The sequence below is a fragment of the Bos indicus x Bos taurus genome, chromosome 23 (genome assembly GCF_003369695.1).
Source record: "Bos indicus x Bos taurus breed Angus x Brahman F1 hybrid chromosome 23, Bos_hybrid_MaternalHap_v2.0, whole genome shotgun sequence".
NCBI classification, from domain to species: Eukaryota; Metazoa; Chordata; class Mammalia; order Artiodactyla; family Bovidae; genus Bos; species Bos indicus x Bos taurus.
Genome location: NC_040098.1, coordinates 52,601,375 through 52,621,605, shown reverse-complemented (window position 1 = coordinate 52,621,605; position 20,231 = coordinate 52,601,375). Strand labels below are relative to the sequence as shown.

Genomic DNA, 20,231 nt, shown 5'->3' with positions numbered 1-20,231 from the left:
CCCCCTTCCCACCCCACCCCACCCCTACCCTAACCCCTCACCACCCTTATTCGCTGGGGACTCTGCAAATCTTGGCTGGGAGTTGGGGCTCACCCACTTCAGAAGCAGGTGACCCAAGCCTCAGGCTTACCCTCTGAGACGTGACAGCCAGGTAGTACCCTCATGGGGTCGTGGAGGTCTGAGGCCCTGTGCCCCTGCCTCACCCTCCCGAGTCTCCGAGGGCACAGAGTGATGGGCCGGGGTTCCCAGCAGTGCCCTGAGCTCTCCCAGCCTGCAAGGCCCTGCTGGCTGCTCCTCCTGAGCGGTTAGGACCAGCCATGAAGGGGACTGGAAAGAGCACCTCGTCTTCTATGCTCCTGTTTCCAGGAGAATGGTCCTGGGACACCCACGTGGATGGGAGACCCAGGGGAGGAGCCAGGGCGGCCCTCGGGCACGAGAGCGCCTGTTGGCCAGCACAGGGCCATCTGTGATCGCAGCAGACACGGGACCCTGGGGTGGACGTGTTCCCGTAGTGACCTCCACAGAGGTGTCCAGCCCAGGCGATGCATCTGTCTGCTGGGAATACTCTGAACAAGGACACCTCCGTATGTCTGCCGATTACACGGGTTAGCTCACCTACCAACGACCTGAGAAACACGCTTTAACATCTGAAATCATCAGACTTAACACAGATGAGGTTTAATAGTTTACTGTCTTCTCTCGGGGGCAGATAAGCCACATACGTTATCGCAAAGGGCACCTTAGCGCCAAGAGACACAGCAGAGGGATGGCGCGCGACCCAGCAAGTCACCTAAGCCCAGCCTCCTCCCGTGAGAGGCACAGAGGACGGCACCCACGCCAGGATTCAGCGGGAATGGCACTCTCGGCCCTGGACAGGACAACCCTGAATCCCCGGCTCCCCACCCCTGACCGGGTCCACCTGCCGCCCCCGCCAGGCCTGCTGGAGGAGGCCAGCTTTGGGGCGTGGAGAGATTTTCTCATTCTGGCTGGGGTCTTTGTGATCCCAAGCAAAGTGGACCTCGGTACAAGTCAGTCACAAGTTTGTCGCCATCAAGTTTAACTCGAGTCAACCACTGGCCTTAAAAGATCCGGGAGCGACCACAGTGACTATACCGTGGCTGTTCTCCTTTCAGACGTGTGTTCCCACCCACATTCTGTGGAAACTTGCCCTGATTCGCTGTAGTTTATCTTTCCTTAAATTTTCATTTCCAAACTAAACAGCCCTGACACGAGTGCATCCCTCCATGCCCAGCGTCTCGCAGGGCTCCACCCGGGCCGCATCCGCGCGCCGTCTGTGTGCGGGGCTCCGGTGGAAATTCGCACAGGGCTGGCGTCCGCGCTGAAGCCAGCGGCCCCACCACCCCCGCCCTGTTCTCCAAATCGATTCTTTGGGGGTTCAGTTTTTTGGTAATTAAGACTAAGGAGCGGTTAAAAAACAGAAGTACTTTTTCCTGGAAACCAGAGGTCTTCATTTGCAACTTTTATTGGCAAACCTGGCTGCCAGTAAATACATTCCTTGGCATCTCCCAGAATGTAGCTCACTTGCCGAAAAGGCCCTTCTTTCTCTGTAACGTGTCCATCAATTAAAGGGGCCGCTGGGAGGAATGCGGCCGGGGCTGCCAGCCTCCAGCCTGGTCGCCTAGGGTCCCTGGAACAAAGGCCCCCAGGCCTGTGCCGGGAGTCTGAGCCGGTCCCTCCAAGGGGCCTGTCGGCCGACCCTTTCCGCGGGCACGCTGGCGAGCTTACGGGGTGCGAGGGCCAGGAGCCGGGCTGGCGGGCCCTCCGCCTGGCGATGAGGCCGCCCACGGGACCCCTTCCGCAGAGACCCCTCCCTGGGCTGCGCTGAGGGGCTGGGCCGGGGCGCCGAGGCGCGTCGGGTCGCCCAGGGGCGGCCGCGGGCGGCAGGGGGCGCTCGGGGCGCGCGCAGAGCCGAGCCGGAGCCGGACGGCCAGAGCCCCGCGCAGCGGGCGGCTTGGCCGGGGGACCTGCGCCCCCGGGTTCAGAGCTCCCGCCTCAGGTGCGGACCCCCGACCCCCCTGCTTCCCTGCCCAGCGCCCTAGCGGCCACGGAGGGAAGTCTGTGGGCCCCGCCGAGCCGCACTCCCCAGTGCGGACGCACACGGCGACCCGGAGGCTGGCTGCCCGGAGCCGGTGCCGGCCGGGCCCGCCCTGAAAGTGTGGACGGCGGGCTGGGCCGAGGACCCCACGGCCGCCCGGGAGCTTGGGGAGCAGGCCGGCCGCGCCCTGGGCCGGGTGGATGGAGCGTCCCGGGTCCCTGGCCGCGGGCTCGCAGAGGGGCCGGGGAGTTGGGGCTCGGGCTCCTCAGGCCGCTCCCGAGCGGTCTGGTTCTGCGCGTGGGGCTCCCGAACCGGACTGGAGAGCAGGGGAGCCGTCCCGGGACGAGGCCCCGCCGCCAAGAGGTGCGGCCAACTCCTCCCCGCTGCGGGGCCTGCTGGCCCTCGGGTCTGTCTGCACACAGAGGCCTTTCCTCCGACACCCGGAGGAGCCCACACGTGGGTCGGAAGGCGCCCCTGCGCCGCGTCTCTGTCGTCCGCACCGCGCACCTGGGGCCCCGCGGGTCGTCGGCCCTTGCAGGCCAGGCTGCTCCCAAGTCTCAGTGGGGACCCGGGTGGGAAGAACCTGAGTGGAGACTGGTACTTTCCGTTCATCCATGCTTAACATGTTATTTTCATCCTGGATGGCTAAGGAGAGGAGGCAGTTGTCTTCTCCACCCACCTCTGCCAGGACGAAGGAAGCCCCCAGCATGCACAGCCAGGACCGTGGGTAAAGCTCCCCTCCTGTCCTGTAGCCCCTTCTAGGCACTCAGCTCGCTCTGCGCCCCAGAAACGTTCTGGGAATCCAGCATTCTCTGCGACCAGAAGCAGGTGGGCCAAGCCCAGGCAATCCTGAGCAGGTGTGGGCACACTCCTGCAACTAAGAGTAATTAGTGGGACGGCTGTCGTGGGGACTGGGGGGCATTGAATTCCCGTCACATGAACCTCCTGTGGAGGCCGCCCTTGGGACAGCAGCTCCACAGTCCGGTCAGTCACAGGCATCACTTTGGCATCAGATTGTTTTCGATTTTTAAAATCGAAAAACAAACACACTTTTTATTTATCATAAGAATGGTTTTTCTACTAAGCAGGGGACTGAGACAGGAAGACTGCATTAACAGAACAAGTACTCCGAAGCCCCCCGAAGAGAGAAGTCCATCTTCCAGAAGGCTGGGAGTCTTCCCCCCCTGCCATATGCAGATGTCCAGTGCTCCCTGCCCGTCCAGCCTGTCCGAGAGTCTGATAACGAATAAGGATCACTGCCGGCGCGTATCCTCCCCCACCCCTGGACTTCAGCTCTTCCTCAAGGAGGCCATGTGGAGAACTTCCACAGGAACCTAAATAGCGTGAAGACACCCCAAAACGGACCTGGCTACAATTGCTTCAGTGACTTCAGTCTAGTGGGGCGACTTCGGGTCCCACTGTCCATGAAGTGTGCAGCGTCCCCCCATCCTGGGCTGACTGCCAACCAGCTTTTCTTGACGCCCCCTGTAACCGTCCTCAGACCAGCCCCGACCTGCACCCCCAGGGGCCAGCTTCCCCGCAGGGCACCCGCTGAGCCAGCTGGATCCGCTGGACACTGGGCGGAGGGGCCTGCTTGTGTCTGGGGAGGATCAATGTCCGGGGCTGGGGTGGGGGGGCAGGGGCGCTGGAAAGTTCCCGAGAGGGTCTCTGGAGGACAATGCCAGGAACTTGGGCTGAACTTACAGCCCATTGGGAATTCTTTTCTGGGCCGGGGATCCCTGCCCCCTCCCGGATCCCTATTCCCTTTATCACGACATGAAAAGAAGCTGCCCTCCCCAGTTCCCGGTGCCCAGCAGGGGGTCACCCCTCCCCCTCTTCCTGCGGTGTCACCAGGTCCCAGTTGGGCATTTCCTGCAGGGCCCGCCCCCTCTCCCTTCCTCACGGAGTCCTGTTTTGGGGAAGGCTGTGACGCCCCTCCCCAGAGCTAAGACCCCCTCGAGGGGCCCAGGAATTGTGAAGCCCCCACCCTCCGGGCCGGCGGGTCAGGGAAGGGATGGGGCCAGGAAGGTCAGCGACCATCCGAGGAAACACATCCATTACCGCTGTCGCCCTCGGACCTGCAGGTCGCAGCCGCGAGGTGTCAGAAAAACAGCGAAGGTTTCCTGCGAAGGCATTTCTGCCAGTTAAGGTCGTGGGGACAGTGAACTATGCAGGGGGCATCAGAAACCCTGACCGAAAATAAAAAGCTTCACGCCATTCCCTGAAGACTTCGTTTCTGTGCCTTCGTGTCCACATACCACCACCACCGACAATAGTAACAGAAGTCGAGTACTTGAAATACAATCAAGCCGTTTTGTGGAGGTTTGCTTCCGAGGAAGCTTATAAAACACAAACGCAAATATCTTTTCCTGGCGAATATCCAGAGCGGGACCAGGGAAAGTTGATCTTCGTAAACTGCACCCTCCTTTATCCCCCGCGCGTCAGAAACTCATTTCACAACGGCCACTTTCATCCCCGAAGCGGCCCAGCAAGGCCGGCTGTCGGATTTGCAGTTTACGTAAGGACCTCTTTCCACCTCTCGGGCCTCGGAGCCGGGAGCAGAGAGGCCGCGCGGGCCGGGCAGTGCGCACCACGTCTCCCGCGCGAGCCGCGGGCCCCCGCGCCGGGGAAACCGGCGAGTCTGCATGGCCGCGTTGGTGCCCGCGCACCGCGAGCCGTGGAAACGCAGTTTAAAGGCCGAAGTCGCCAGAGGCCGAGGCATTCGGGGCGACTGCTGACTTCCTCGGCCTCCAGGCTGCTCTGAAACCGGGGCGCCTACAAGGCCTCGGTCAAGGCAGCGGATTCCGGCGGGACGCGGGAGGGTGCTGGACACCAACCCACTGTTCGCTGCTCCTCCCTCCCCACGGGGTGTTCGGGAGCACCGAGCCTCTGCCCGTAACTCAGGGTTTCGAGGCGGCAGAGACGCGGCCTGGGGGGTGCCCGGGAAGCAGGCCTGAGCGGCCCAGGAGCTCTGCAGGCCGCGCGGCGCTGGGAGCCGGGCTTCGGGGAGGTGCCGCCGGCTCGGGAGGAGCAGATACCCCCGTTTCTCCACGTCAGGGTCCACTCGGAAAGCCAACAGTTTAACACCGTACAGGCCGGCGCCCTGATACTGAGCGCAGCTGTGGCTGGGGCTGTGGAGGAAGCCAGACTCGAGCCGGGAAGCCAAAGGGCTCCCAACACATCCTGGCAGTTCCAGACTGTCCGGAACCGGGGTGGAGGTGTGAGGGGCGCCCTGCGGCTCTTCAGAGCCCCCGAGGCGCGTAGTTCCTCAGGAGAGGGCCCGGAGGGCCGCTCCATGTTGGCCGAAGTACAGAAAGCCCCGCAGGCCCGGAGGCCGGCTCCTTTCTGCCCTCCATCCCAGACCCCAGAAGCCGCAAGCCGCAAGTCTAGGGTCCCCGGACCCTCGAAGGCCCTGCAGGTGCGATTCTGAACGGCCCCCCTCCCCAACCCGTTAGCTCTGCAAGCAGCAGCCACGCGGGGCGGGGAAGGAGGTAGCCGTCTTTACTCGTCACCACCGGCTCTCGTCAGAGTTCGCAGCCCGAATCCTCCTTTGGGCCGAAAGGTGCCGGCCTCCCCCAGAGGCGGCCCTGTCCGTGAACCCGAGGAGCCTAGGGACGCCCAGGCTCCAGGAGCCTGCGCTGCAGACCCCCGCCGCCAAGGCGGCCCCAAGCTCTTGGCAAGGCCCCATGTCCCCCTCCCTTGTTTACTGGGGAGGGGTCGCGGGAACAGTGAGGTGGGAGCAACAACCCTGCTCCCACCCAGAACAGACTACAGTTCCGGCCGGCCTTGCTGTCGGACTCAGAACTGTGCCTTTTTGTAACCCTGCTCAGGACTGGAGAACTTCCAGGTTGGGGGGACTGGGGACTTCTGGGAACCCGGGGAGACGGATGACCAGGAGTGGAGGGGAAGGGAGAATAGGGGAGGAGAGAATAGGGGAGGGGAGCAGAGGGGAGAATAGGATAGGAGAGGGAAGGGGAGGGGAGGGGAGAGGAGGAAGAGTGTGGGGGGAGCAGGGGAGAATAGCGGAGGGGGGACAGATCGGGGAGAGTAGATTTGAGGGAGTACGGAGGAGTAGAGGAGGGGGAAGAAGGGAGGGGGAGGGAGAAGAAGGAGGGGGAGGGGAAAGGAGGGGGAGGGGGAGGGGAGGAGGGGGAAGGAGGGGGAGGGGGAAGGAGGGGGAGGGGGAGGGGGAAGGAGGGGGGAGGGGGGAGGAAAGGGGGGGAGGGGGAAGAAGGAGGGGGGAGGGGGAAGAAGGGAAGGGGGGAGGGGAAAGGAGGGGAGGGGGAGGGGAAGGAGGGGGAGGGGGGAAGGAGGGGGGAGGGGGAAGAAGGGGGGAGGGGAGCGGGGAGGGGAGGGGGAGCGGGGAGGGGAGGGGGAGCGGGGAGGGGAGGAGGAGCAGCCTGGGAAACCGGGGCGCCAGGTCGGCGAGGAGGGGCCGGGAGAGTGCGGGAATGGGAGAGTCGGGGCCCCAGGACTCCGTGACATCCGGGCGCAGCGGACGAGGAAGGGTCTGCGCGGGGACCGGAGGGCCCGGCCGGGCCGCGGGAACAATGGGCGTCCAGCGCAGGGCCCGGGGCGGGGAAAGGGCCCGGCGCGGGCGGCGGGCGCGGGGGCCCACGGCCGAGGGCGCCGGCGCGGGTGCGGGCAGGGACGCGGGAGCGGGGCCGGCGGGCGGGCGCGCGTGTGGCCAGCCCGCGGTCCTCCGCGGCGGGGCGCGGGCCGGCCCGCTCGGCCTCCGGCTCCGTCGGAGGCGTTCCCGCCTCCCATTGGCCGCCGCAGCCGGGACGGGGCGGGGCCCCGCGGCCCGGAAAAAATGTAACTGCGTAAAAAAGTCCTCGCCTGGGTGACGGATGCTCAAAAGTTCAGGAGTTTTCCCAATGCTTCCTTAAGCGGCCGGCGCGCGCGAGACTGAGAAAGGTGACGCGGCCCGGGCCGGGGCCGGCGCGCTGCCCCCGCCCGCTCCTCTGGCCGCCCCGCCGGCGGCTGGGGCTCAGCCTCCGCGAGGCGCAGGCGGCGCGGCGGGCCGGGCTTCGGCTTGTTTTCCAGCCGGGGCTCCGCGCTCCCGCTCCCGCCGGGAAGCCGCGGCGCGCGATCCAGGCCGTCGGCCGCGTCCTCGTCCGGCCCTCTCTGCCGGCCCGAGGCGCCCCGGAGCCGGGCGCGCGCAGGGGAGGCGGCGGCCCGGCACCGGCCCGCGGGCCCGGACTCGGACTGGGCGGCCGGCCCGGCGAGGGCGGGGGGCGGCGGCGGCGAGCGGGGCCATGCAGGCGCGCTACTCCGTGTCCAGCCCCAACTCCCTGGGAGTGGTGCCCTACCTCGGCGGCGAGCAGAGCTACTACCGCGCTGCAGCGGCGGCAGCGGGGGGCGGCTACACGGCCATGCCGGCCCCCATGAGCGTGTACTCGCACCCGGCGCATGCTGAGCAGTACCCGGGCGGCATGGCCCGCGCCTACGGGCCCTACACGCCGCAGCCGCAGCCCAAGGACATGGTGAAGCCGCCCTACAGCTACATCGCGCTCATCACCATGGCCATCCAGAACGCGCCGGACAAGAAGATCACCCTGAACGGCATCTACCAGTTCATCATGGATCGCTTCCCCTTCTACCGGGACAACAAGCAGGGCTGGCAGAACAGCATCCGCCACAACCTCTCGCTCAACGAGTGCTTCGTCAAGGTGCCGCGCGACGACAAGAAGCCGGGCAAGGGCAGCTACTGGACGCTCGACCCGGACTCCTACAACATGTTCGAGAACGGCAGCTTCCTGCGGCGGCGGCGGCGCTTCAAGAAGAAGGACGCCGTGAAGGACAAGGAGGAGAAGGACCGGCTGCACCTCAAAGAGCCTCCGCCGCCGCCGCCGCCGCCGCCGCCGCCGGCCGGCCGCCAGCCCGCGCCTGCGCCCCCCGAGCAGGCCGACGGCGCGCCGCCCGGGGCGCAGCCCCCGCCCGTGCGCATCCAGGACATCAAGACTGAGAACGGTACGTGCCCCTCGCCGCCCCAGCCCCTGTCCCCGGCCGCCGCCCTGGGCAGCGGCAGCAGCGGCGCCGCCGCGGTGCCCAAAATCGAAAGCCCCGACAGCAGCAGCAGCAGCCTGTCCAGCGGGGGCAGCCCCCCCGGCGGCCTGCCGGCGGCGCGGCCGCTGAGCCTGGACGGCGCGGAGCCCGGCCCGCCGCCCGCGCCCGCGCCCGCGCCCGCGCACAGCCAGGGCTTCAGCGTGGACAACATCATGACGTCGCTGCGGGGGTCGCCGCAGGGCGCGGCCGCCGAGCTGGGATCCGGCCTCCTGGCCCCGGCCGCCGCGTCCTCGCGCGCGGGCCTCGCGCCTCCGCTGGCGCTCGGCGCCTACTCGCCAGGCCAGAGCTCGCTGTACGGCTCGCCCTGCAGCCAGAGCCCCGGCGCGGGCGGCGCGGGCGCGGGCGGCGGGGCGGGGGGCGCCGGGACCTACCACTGTAACCTGCAGGCCATGAGCCTGTACGCGGCCGGGGAGCGCGGCGGCGGCCACGTGCAGGGCGCGCCGGCGGGCGCCGGAGGCTCCTCGGTGGACGACCCTCTGCCCGACTACTCCCTGCCCCCGGCCACCAGCAGCAGCTCCTCGTCCCTGGGCCACGGCGGCGGCGGCCAGGAGGCCGGCCACCACCCCGCAGCCCACCAAGGCCGCCTGGCCTCGTGGTACCTGAACCAGGCGGGCGGGGACCTGGGGCACCTGGCCAGCGCGGCGGCGGCGGCCGCGGGCTACCCGGGCCAGCAGCAGAACTTCCACTCGGTGCGGGAGATGTTTGAGTCGCAGCGGATCGGCCTGAACAACTCGCCGGTAAATGGGAACAGCAGCTGTCAGATGGCCTTCCCTTCCGGCCAGTCCCTGTACCGCACGTCCGGGGCCTTCGTCTACGACTGCAGCAAGTTCTGACCCCCGCCTCCGCCCCGCCTGCCTCTCAGCCTGACCGAACCGAACCCCGGAGCAGGATCAGCCAAAAGGACCCTCAGCGCAAAAGCGAAACCAAAAACCCAGTGCGTAAAACGTCCACCAAACCAGCAAACAGAAGCCCTCCACACTTTGAAGTCACCAGCATGAAGAAAAGGCTTTCTTCTCTTAGAAGATGGATTCGGAGCCACCTCCACTTTGCTTTATCTAAACAAACAGAACCGTAAACTGTTTTGTACAGAGACAGCAGAGTCATGGTTTGTTAAAGGGCAGTGTTACTCCAGATAACACGTAAGTTTCTTCCTCTTTTCAGAGAACACCTCTCCTCCTCCTGCCCTGTCTCTTGTTCTCTCACCTGTAAGATATTATTTTATCCTCTATTGAAAGGAGGGAGGAAGTCCCCCGTACATGGAAATGGCTTTCTTTTTATTCCTGGACTTGTTTTAAAATGTAAATTGCAACATAGTAATTTATTTTTAATTTGTAGTTGGATGTCGTGGACCAAACGCCAGAAAGTGTTTCCAAAACCTGACGTTAAATTGCCTGAAACTTTAAACTGTGCTTTTTTGATTATGAAAAGGGAAACTGTATTAATCTTATTCTATCATCTTTGCTTTCTTTTTGTTGAGCATATTCATTGTTTATTAATAAATTACCATTCAGTTTGAATGAGACCTATATGTCTGGATACTTTAATACAGCCTTAATTCTTATGAGAAAAAGATTTCAGAGATTAAAACACTAGAAATTACCAATTCTCCTCCTAAATCTCTGAAAAAAAAAAGTAGAGACATCCTCTGACTATTCCTGGTCAAATTACGCGTGTAAGTCTCTTTTTGTTTAGATTTATTTTTTTCCTGCGGCATCTTTTGCAAAAGTACTATATAGTCAGCTTGCTTTGTGGCTAGTAAAAAGAGATTTTCCTAAACATATCTGAGTTGGCATATACACAAATGCATTTTCTCAGTAATGACAACAGGATTTGGAAATTTCAAGCCCATGAATCAGCGGCAGTCTCACCACAGTGATACCTGTGTGTGGAGAGGTAGCTGTGCCTTCAGATACACATTTGAATATTTGGCTTGTGTATCACTTAAAAAACTGTCGTACATACCAGACATCCCTGTGAGCCAAATGCTGGATGAATTTTCTTCCTGTTAATTTCACTCCATTTTAAGAGGGGGATAAAAAAACCTAGCTTTTAAATGTGTGTATATAAGTCATCCACATCTACAATCCTTCATGTCCAATGTAGGATTGATTTTTATTTTAATGTACTGCGGGTTGGAAAGGGATATTTAATCTTTGGGAAAACTATTTTAGAATATATGCTTGTAGAACAATTATTTTGGGGGAAAAGATTTAAAGCAATAAGGAGAGGGAAGGAGCGCGAAGCAGGGTGTTTTAATCCAGGCGGTTTCTTTTCAGTCCCGTTTTTCTTGTTAATTTACAGTTAAACTTATGGGGCAGCCCGCTAGCCCCTCCTTTTGTAAATAACCCAGGAAATGTAATAAATTCATTATCTTTGGGTGATCTGCCCTGTCGATCAGACTCTGGGGAGCTGCGATTTGATTCCAGACTTTCAGGGCCTTTCCGTTTGTTCTCGAGATAATACAGTTCCCTGCTATCTGCCGCTCGATCTAGGGGCAACACTTAGCAGTAATTGCTGTTGCTTGTTGTCAAAATTTGATCATTGTTAAAGGATTGCTGCAAATAAATACACTCTACTTCCAGTCAAAAACTGCTTTACACGGCCTCTGATTTGCTGGGTCCCGGGCTCAGAGTCGAGCCGGGAGGCGCGGGGCGCGGCGTCCCCGGGGGCAGGCCACGGGGACCGGCCTCCCCGCCGCGCGGCCTCCGAGTTGCAGCCCTGGGCCGGGCGGTCTGGCGCCTCCCGGGAGCCCCCGTTTGGGAGTGAAGGGGAAGGATCCGCGGGCAAACCGCCTGGCTCCCGCGTGGCCCATTCGTGGGAACCGAGAGCGGAGCCGGGCTGGCGGACAAAGGGGCCGCGGCGGCGCGGGGCCGGCCCCGAGGGAAGCGGCCGCAGGTGGCCAGCGGCCGGGTCCGCAGGACGCGGAGCGCCCCCACAGCCCCCCAGGCGGGCTTCGGGAACCGAGCCCTCCGGCCTCAGCCGCCCCGATTTTCTGAGCGGTGGGCGGCCGTGTGGACCCGGCTCTACCCGGCCTCGGGACCGGACGCTTCTCCGCTAATTAGGGGGAAGACGCGTCCCGGGCGCTCAGCGCCCACGGCCCCTCAGCGCCCACGGCCCCTCCTCTCCGCCCGGCTGGGTCGGGCGCCAGGAGAGCCGCGCAGAGGCGCCGCTGGCCGGGTCCGAGGCGGGCGGGCCCACCGCGCCTCTGTGCGTGGCGCGGGGCTGCGGTCCCGCGCCGCGCCCGCCGCTTTGTCTGGAGGACGCACGTGCGTTCGTCCAGCGCGCGGCGGCCCCGGGGCCACGGGCAGGCCCCGCCGCCGGTGCCCCGCGCGCCCTGGCCGGCCTGGCAGCCTCGGCCTGGCCTGTCGGCCGGCGCTGGGCCCGGGCGGCCTCTCCGCTGGGCCGCGTCCCCTCTTGGCGCGCGCGTCCCGTTCGCGGAGTCCGCTGGGCAGCTAGAGCCGCTCCTCGGGCAGGGGGCGTCCCCGCGGCCTCGGGGCCCGGCCTCGACCCGCCTTCGGTGCTCGGCTGCGAGGGTGGGAGAGAGCTGGTCGGCCCGGCGGCGCTTCCGACCCGGCTCGTCCTTCTCGCCCGGAGTCCCTGGGCTGGAGAGGGAGCCCGGCGCGGCGCTCTGGCTTCTGGAGGAGGCCGGCGGGCAGCCCCGGCCCAAGCAGGGGAGCGCTTGCCTGCTTGCTCCCCAGGGAAGCCTCAACAGTCCCTTCTGCCTTTTCGATCCCAGCGTTCGAAAGTTAGGGCTTTAAGACATGCGTCGAGGAAGGTGCTTGGGTTGCCTTGTAGGCAGAGAAAAGAGTTTTCTCTACAGGAGTGGCCCAGGGCGTTGTTCAGAAGCTGTGTTGGCACAGAAGGGTGCAGGGCCTGGTCCTGAGGCTGATGTTAGATCCCCTTATGTGGCGTGTTCTGCTCTCGGGACATTTTGGCTTCTCGGATACAGTTTAAGGCCGACTCTGCCACCTGATCCTTGGGAGGTTGGGGCTCTTTATTCTGGAGGGACCCCGAGTTGTTCCTTAGTGCTTTGCACATTTGATTGAAACTGTTACAGCAACAAGGATAATTTTGCTGTGAGGTATTCTAAGAGAAACTCGCTCATGTTTGAACAAATAGCACAGTTTGGAATTAGCCTGGGACATCACACAGGACCCAGTGGGGGGACTGGGCTCGTTTGGAAGCCTGTCTCTGTGGGAAGCCCGAGGAAAGTCAGTCTTCTTGTCCTGTGTGTGGCAGTGGGCACTTCTTAGCAGTTTCTACAGGGGCAGGCAATTCTCGGGCGTGCTGCCTGCCACATCCAGGCTTGCATTTGGCGCGTCACACGGTGGTGGGTGCTGTTCTCCAGGGTGATGTAGGTTACAGGCCATTCCCACCAGACTGCATGCAAACAAGGACACGTTTTACAATCCATCGTGCCCGCAGCTTGTGTCGTTAGTGATGGAGGGCTGCAGGCGAATAAGGCTCGATTGTGCTGGTGGCCCTCAAGCCCTTGGCTGTTTCCTGCAGGGTCAGAAGCAAGGTCAGGAAACAAGCCTGCCTTCCAGCCCTGTGGCTCTCCTGAACTTTGATAGGTGAAGAGAGACGGGGGCCTTCGCCCCCCTCCCTGTTGCCTTTGGAGGGGTCTCGGTTCGTAAGGTGGAGAGCCCTCCGTTTTGTTGTGGATGGCACGGTGCTGGTCTGGCTGCCCGGGCGGGAGGCGGCACCCCCGTGGATCCAGGCCGTGCCCTGTTGTTGGCGGCAGTGGGAGTGATAATTTCTTTCCACAGTCACCCCACGCCCGGAGCTTCTGGGGGGCTGTTTGCCCTGGAGCTCAGTGCCTAGCGTGGGGATGGCCTGCCTGGTGTCGCTGAGTCTTCGGGCTCCTGTGGACTCATTTTGTAGATCTGTTCCTGAAGCCATTAGGCCTTCCCACCGGGTCATAAACAAATGTCGCTTTAGGGGCAAGATTGATGGTGGACACGTAATAAAGCGGTCGGGCGGGTGAGAATCTGATTCTGTGCGAATGGTTCTTCAGCCAGGCAGGGAGCTTTGGGGGAGGTCGAGAGAAAAAGGACCCAGAGACTGTATCAGAGTGTTCACCCCAGGAACCCCGGGGGAGGGGGGTGATGCACAGCCTGATTGATTCAGGGGATGGCCAAGGCAAAAAAAAAAAAAAAACCCTTCGACATGTGCTTGGGGCTGAAATGCCAGTTTCAAGACCCCATTTTCCTGAAAGTTACTATTTCAATTTATAAGGAGGCCAAGAGGTTCCTTGAAAAGAGCTGTTTATTAATGGCATTTCAGTCACACCTAAACACAGCCTTCCTCTGACACCGGAGTATCGGGCCCTCTGCTCCGGGTCCCCCTTTGGTGGCGACTCCATCGTCAGCACGCAGCTCTGCTGTCTCGGTTTCTGCCCCCGCACCCCCCTCTATCCTCCCCTTCTCCCGCCCTCAGCCCCCCAGGCCTCCGCAGACGCCTGGGGGCCGAAGCCCCTCCTGGGAGGGTTCCCACCCAGCAGGGCTGCCTTTCGTGTCCACCGCGCTGGGCCTGGGCCGGATGTGGCTGCCGGCTGGCGAGCAGGCCTTGGACGCCCGGCCCCAGGGAGCAGGACAGGCTGGTTCCAGGTCCAGATCTGGTTGGAAAAGGGGCGATGGTTAATCCAAGGAATTCTAGCTCCGAACCCCATTCAGAGGAATGAAAAGCGCTTCCCCATGACGTTCTCCACGGGATTAGGAGTGGAAAATTGAGCGAAATGGACCATGTCCGCCTTGTTGGAAACCAGACTACGGCCTAGGGAGCAGGAGGGCAGCCTAAGACCTTCGCTGCGCTGTTCCTTCTCACCCGGCTCCAGAGAAGTCTCTGCTTCACATTATTTTGTTGTTGTTGACTTGATTTTTTCCCTCACTGATTTCAAATTTGCAGCATATTGAGCTTATTAGAGGGGATGCCGTGGGCTCTGGGATCTCCTGGCCTACAGGCGGGAGTCTTCAGCAGGAGAGAAGGGCGGAGCTCCTGGAGGAGACCAAGACAGCTCAGAGTGGCTGGCGGGGACCCTGCGGGACTCCGGCGCCTCCCCAGGCCCACTGCTCCTCCAGGTGGCTCCCACCTCCCTCCCCCCTACAGAGCACCTCCTGTCTCTGCCTTTGGTTCCTCCAAGCCGCTGCTGTCCCCGGGGCCACTCCCAGGAAGGACCTGTGTGGGCTGCTCCTTTGCCCCCCGAGTCAGCACAGCTCAGTGCTACTTGGGTGGCCCTGGGACTGCATTTCGGGAGCCCAGGGAGTGAGTGAGCAGTGGGCAGGCAGCCAAAGCTGTGGGCCTCCTCCCTGAGCGGGTGGTGGCACCCCAGGCTTGGCCTTAGGGGCAGAGGAGGCCTCCCCTGGGCGCAGGCTGGAGGTTGGTCGCCAAGGCTCCGAGCTGGAGGCTGGGGAGTGAAGGGCTTTGCTGCAGGGCTTTGGGGACGATTTACATGACAGATGAGAGGGAGAGGAGACAGACCCTTCCCTCCGCCATCACCCACCCCTGGGAAAAGGCAGGAAAACCAACGCTTTTAGCGCCATTAACTCCTAAGGCCTCTGCTTTCCCTTCAGTATAAAGGTTGGTCCCTGGGCCCGAGGCAGCGCGGGTCCCTTAGTGGCTACACTTGGGGACACCGGGCAGGAGTGCGAATCGCGTGTTTAGGAAGCGATCGGATTCCCAAAAAAACCTGAGAGTGGAGGGAAGACGAGGACTGTGTCCCCTGCGCAGAGAGAGCCCCGCGTCCCTGGCCGCGGACACGGGAGCGAGCCGGTGCGCGAGTGCGCAGCGCCTGGATTCCCGCTGGGCGGGGGCTGCCCCAGGGTCTTCCGTGCGGCCCGAAGGGCCTTTCGTCGTGGTCACCCCGCAGGAGATGCGCTGGACCTGGCATTTGGCGTTAGGTCCCAGCGGGCGGCGGCGGAGGGGCCGTGGAGGAGACGCGGAGGCCCCACTGTGGCTCCCAGGCTGGCCGTCTGGGAGCCAGACACCCCTGAGGCGTCTGCGCGCGGCGTCGGGGAGGCCGGGCCGCGGCGTCCAGCGGGTCTGGTGACTGAGAACCCGCCCGCCGCCGCAGCTTCGCAGGCTGTTCCCGGGAGAGGGTCGGGGGCCGCGGGGAGAAGCAGCGCGACAGGAAGCCCTCGCTGGACGGCCTCCTCGCCATAACAAGCCGAACTCCAGCCGGGGTCCTGCTTCCCCGCAAACGGCCCTGCCGCGCCCGGCCGCCCCTCCTGCCCCAGGGGGGCCTCGCGGTGGGCCCAGGCCTCGGATCGGAGCCGCCTTCCTCGGAATCCCGTGGCGGCCGCCGCCGCGGTTCGCCCGCCGCTGGGCGTTTGGGGCCTCGGCTTCTGAGCATCGCATCTCGCGCGCCTTGGGCGCTCGGCGCGGGGCTGAGCCGTGCGGTCCTTTCTTAACTGCGGTTCTCCCGCGTCCTCCACTAGGCCTGCGCTCGCGGTGCTGGGACACTGCGGGGTGTGGGGGTCCCGCCACCCGCGCTGGGGGAGGGGCGCCTGACCCCCGGCGGCCCGGCGGTAGGTGTGGCAGCCGCGGACCCCGCATCCACGTCGGGGATCCTTCGTACAGTAGCTTCCGCGCCCGGCGCCTGGTCCCCGAATGCAGAGATCAAAGAGGGGTAGCTGAGAGCGGGGCGACCCGTGCCTGCGACCCCTGACCCTGGAGGGAGGGTGGGAGCCGGGGTCGGGGGTCAGGCCGCGGTCGCTGGCCTCCCTGCGGGGCCGCTCCCCCGGCAGAGACGATGGGGCCCGGCCGTGGTGCCCGGGACGGGCCAGCGGAACATCCCGCGGCGGGCCCAGGAAACTGAACGGCTGGAGAGGCGGTCGCGGGCTGATCGTGGTGGCACTGCCTGGACCCGGGGACCGCGGGTCAGCGACGCCGGGCGCCAGGGAAGGGGCGCTGGATGCTTCGGCCCAGCCGTCACTGACGCACGGAAAAAAACTGCCATTTTTGGAGAGGTGTGGGTGGCGTGTTTGGCTGTGGAGGTGTTTGAAAAACCCCCGTCCAGGCACACAATCCTGCAGTAAATCTGGTGACTCCCCTCCCCCAACCCGGACATCACCGACCCCAAAGGCTGCTCCTTGTGGAAAACAGACTTGCACACTTCTTAAATCAGAGAATACCGGGCTGGAACTGCTGGTGCAAACCTACCTGGAGTGCTTTGAGGCTTTTTTGGGGGGCTTCAAAATGATTTGTAAACAATGCATTTATGGTTATTTTGAAACAAAAGTTGGAGATATCGCCTTCTGCTTCCCTGGTGGCTCAGATGGTAAAGAATTTGCCTGCAGTGTGGGAGACCTGGGTTCAATCCCTGGATTGGGAGGGCATGGCACCCCACTCCAGTCTTCTTGCCTGGAGAATCCCATGGACAGAGGAGCCTGGTGGGCTACAGTCCATGGGGTCGCAAAGAGTCGGACACGACTGAGCGACTAAGCACAGCACTGAGCTTTAATAACAAGCGGAAGGTCTCATTCCCCAGCAGCGCACTGACCACCCCCGAGTCTGTCATCTTGATGGCTGGCGTGTCCCAGCCTGGAGTCCAGCTCCTGAAGGACCCGCCTCAAGGGGAGGCTAACCCCCAAGCCCTCTAGTCCTTCCCTCTCAGGCCCAGCCTGTGTGTCCACATTCACCCCTGGACAGCTGGAGGGGCAAAAGGCTTTCGGGGCCGCCCTCCCTCCCTCCCTCCCGCAAGGACAGCGCACAGTCTGCCACCGTCCGGCAGGTGGGGTGGAACCGAGGCCACGGCTGTCTGGTACCCCCCGCGGGCCTCGTGGCTCATGGGGGCGCCAGTATGGGCCTGACGACTCTGCTCTCATATAGGAGCGTAAAGCTTAACATTCTTAGTTTCCACTTGAAAAATCAAGGTGGAAGATAATTTATCACATCTAAAATGAATACTCAAAGCTGGCAGAGGAGAGAAAAGGGGGAAAGTAAATTTGTTGAAATTGAAGCGAGACTTAAGGTAGAAGAAACCCTTTAATAAGAATTGTCTTGAAGGATGTCTAAGTGAAATTCACAGCACAGAAAGAAAGCGCAGAGATACTCAAGCAGACCTGTTCTCTTTCCACCCTCTTAAGCACACACGGGGAGGTCAGGAAGCCAGATTACCCCCTCCCCATCCAAAACACGGGAAAAGAGAGAAGGCTGCAATCCAAATACTTCTTGTGTCCTTGAAGCCCGATGCTCCAGGCCATTTTGAGAGTAATTTAAGCCCAGGGCACCACCGAAGTCCTGCTAACCCCCTGCCTGGACCCCCTCCAGTGCTCACTGAGGAGCCCCTGGGTAGCAAGCCACGGAGCCCTGGGAGCCAGTGTGAGGCGGGCTGGAGGGTTCAGGGGGTCAGAGGAAGAGGAGGAGGGGGTCTGCCCACCACATCGAGGCCAAGGGCAATGTGTGTGAAGGTGTGTGTTTGTGAGATGTTTAAGACTGTGTTTGTGACAGCGGGTTTGCATTGTGTGTGTGTGTGTGTGAGCTGGCGTGTCTGTTGGTGTGTGTTTGTATTTGTGTTTGCCTGTGTGAGAGTGTGTGCGCGTGTGTGCCCACCAGCCTGCCTAGTCCTGGAGGCCCAGCTTTCCGGGGACCATCTGTTTCCAATTAGCAGAGTCCCGGTTGGGAGAAGGCCTGTCCTGGGGCAGCTCCCGAGCCCAAGGCCCGGGTGGGCCGGATCAGGCCCCGGTTCTGCTCCATGGGAGCCAGGCTCTCACAACTGGAGCAGCCACACAAAGAGCCCTCTCTCCAGCCACCAGCCTGGAGCCCAGGTCCTCCCCAGATCATAAACCTGCTCGTGAAGACATTCAGAAATAGTTCAGCCCCGCTCACAAGCACGTGCAAAGGCTGGAATTCCATTTGCTGTAAAGTTTTATTTTCCTTGGAGGGGGAGTGAGGGGGAGAGGAGTCCTGACCTAATTTGTTCTGGGGCAAAATACGGCCTCTCAGGCAAAGGACCCACCCGTACACGAACGCTTGCTTGGTGCGGGTGAATTCCACACGTGTGTGTCCACCTGCCTAACGCTGTACAGACACGCTGTTCACGTCTTAGGAGCACACGTGGTGAAAGCCCGGCCGCTGAACGATGCTCTCAGCAAAACCGGATTTCTGATTAAGCTCGTGTGGTTCACGTGCATACATTAGGCACTAAATATAAACCGGCTGAATGACTAAATAAAAATTAGATTTAAAAAGTGATCTAGTACTGAGAGGAGGTTGGAAATAAGTAGTGTGTGTAAGACTCTAGACCACAAGCAAAGGCCTGGGCTCAGAGACCTCTGGGTCACCCAGGGGTCTGGCATGGAATGTTCCAGCAATATTTACCTTCCTTCAAGTTTCTTCTTCTAACTCTCCCTGTTTCTCAAGCCTTCTTTTGAGATGGTGGGAGCCCTGTGGGTTCTAATTATAGCTGTAGACCAGAGCTGCTGTGAATGCCGCCTTTCTGCAGGACCTGGGTTTCCAGACCGGCTGCACAGAGCGGCTTATTGTCACCAGGAGGGGACGGCAGTGTCGCCGCTCAGATTCAGGAGGGCGTGCGGCCCGGCGGGCTCAGGCCCGAGACCCTCCAGGGCGTGGATCTGGGTGACTTTTTGTTTGGGGTCCTTACAGGTGCTGCTTTATCACTTGGAGACAATATCCACAGGCACTGTGTTAATGCTGATTAAGAGAAAGGCTCTTTTTAATAAGAAAAGAGAAAAACCCTTTGAAAGCCCCACGATTTCAGTTGTCTGGGATATAATTTCAAGTGAAGCGAATAAGTGATTTAAAACATCGTGATTCCAAAACCCATCAGAGGAGGAAAGGGAATCGGCCGGGCCCTTCCCGGCTGCCGCAAACCTCGGCCAGCCCGGGTCCTGGGTCCCGGGTCCGCCCGGCGCTCAGGCGTGGGGGTTGGTCCTCATGAGCTCCACGTCGGCCTCCACCATCTCCCGCACCAGCTCCTGCGGGCAGGGCGTGGGCGCGTGTCACGGGGAGCCCCAGCCCCCGGCCCCTGGGCCCTCCTCACCCACCCCGGAACCCCCCGCCACCACCCCCGACCCCGGGGGCCCCTCCCGCCTGGCCGGAGCCCCGGAGACTCACTCACATCAAAGGCGACCCGAGGCTTCCAGCTGAGCTTCTGCCTGGCTTTGGAGCAGTCTCCCTGCAGAAAGTCCTGCGGGCGGGATGGGGGGCGCACGGTCGGGCGGGCGGTGGCGGCCTCGGCCGGTCACCCACGGCCCCGCAGCCCTGCAGGCGCAGCTGGGCGGGTCCCCGCGCAGCCCCGAGTCCCGCCCCGGGGACGCGCTCTGAGGGCCTTCTGGGCCTCACCGAGGAGAGGGGTCGTGTCCCCCGCCCCCCGCGGTGCTTGCTTCCCGGCTCCTCTCCCTTCCCGGCTCCCAGCCAAGCCCCTTCCCTCCCTCTCCCTCCTGCCCCCTCCCTCCCTCCCTTGCCTCCCCCCTCCCCTGCCTCCCCCAACTCCCCCTCCCTCCCCTCCCCTGCCTCCCCCAACACCCCGTCCCTCCCCTCCCCTGCCTCCCCCAACTCCCTCTCCCAGCTCTCGCAGTCCCCACCCAACACCTGACCCGCAGGAACTGGGTCTCTGAGCCGCCCCCTCTTTACTGACCCCCACTGCTGCCCTCAGAGCTGAGGTCCAGGTTATTCTGTCGGTCCTGTTCCTTCCTTGGAAATGCTGATCTCAGGGCTTCTCCTCACCGCGCCCCTGCCCCAGCTCCCCCCACCCAGGGCCCGGGCTCCTCTGCCCCTTCCCCGCCCCCGGTCCCACTGTGGCTCATTTGCTCAGTGGTGAGCTTCTCTCCCCAGCTGACAGGGTCTTATCAAAATATAAAAACACATAAAAGAGGGCAAGATGACTCAACCAGTCCCGCTGGGCCTCCCTGGACAGGGAGGGGCTGGGAACCTCCGGGCTGTCCTGCTTGGCCTGCCTGGGAAGGGAACCGGGGGAGAGTCGAGAGAGCCCACCCACCCGGCCCAGCGGAGCGCCCCCTGCCCACGACTGATGGATGGGAGGATGAGAAATGAGAATGTCAAGATGCTTCCAAAAAGAAAGTGAGGGCAGAAGGAGGGAGGAGAGAGAGAGGGAAGAAAAAGGAGAGAGAGAGGCTCTGAAACA

At 62.4% G+C, this 20,231-nt stretch overlaps 2 protein-coding genes across 2 annotated transcripts in view; one reads left to right on the top strand and one right to left on the bottom strand.

The window, feature by feature from the left end:
• Positions 1 to 7,243: 7,243 nt before the first annotated feature.
• On the top strand, positions 7,244 to 10,714 carry FOXC1 (forkhead box C1). Its single transcript, XM_027524926.1, has one exon. It carries the CDS (start codon positions 7,315 to 7,317, stop codon positions 8,956 to 8,958), a length of 1,644 nt encoding a protein of 547 aa, XP_027380727.1. The 5' UTR covers positions 7,244 to 7,314; the 3' UTR covers positions 8,959 to 10,714.
• Positions 10,715 to 17,974: 7,260 nt separating this feature from the next.
• Positions 17,975 to 20,231, bottom strand: part of GMDS (GDP-mannose 4,6-dehydratase) — a 436,237-nt gene continuing 433,980 nt past the window's right edge. Inside the window, exons 10-11 of the mRNA XM_027523952.1 lie at positions 19,206 to 19,274; positions 17,975 to 19,062 (exon numbers count right to left, since the gene is read on the bottom strand). Coding sequence (XP_027379753.1) covers positions 19,000 to 19,062; positions 19,206 to 19,274 — 132 coding nt within the window. The 3' untranslated portion in view covers positions 17,975 to 18,999. The remainder of the gene's footprint in view (positions 19,063 to 19,205; positions 19,275 to 20,231) is intronic.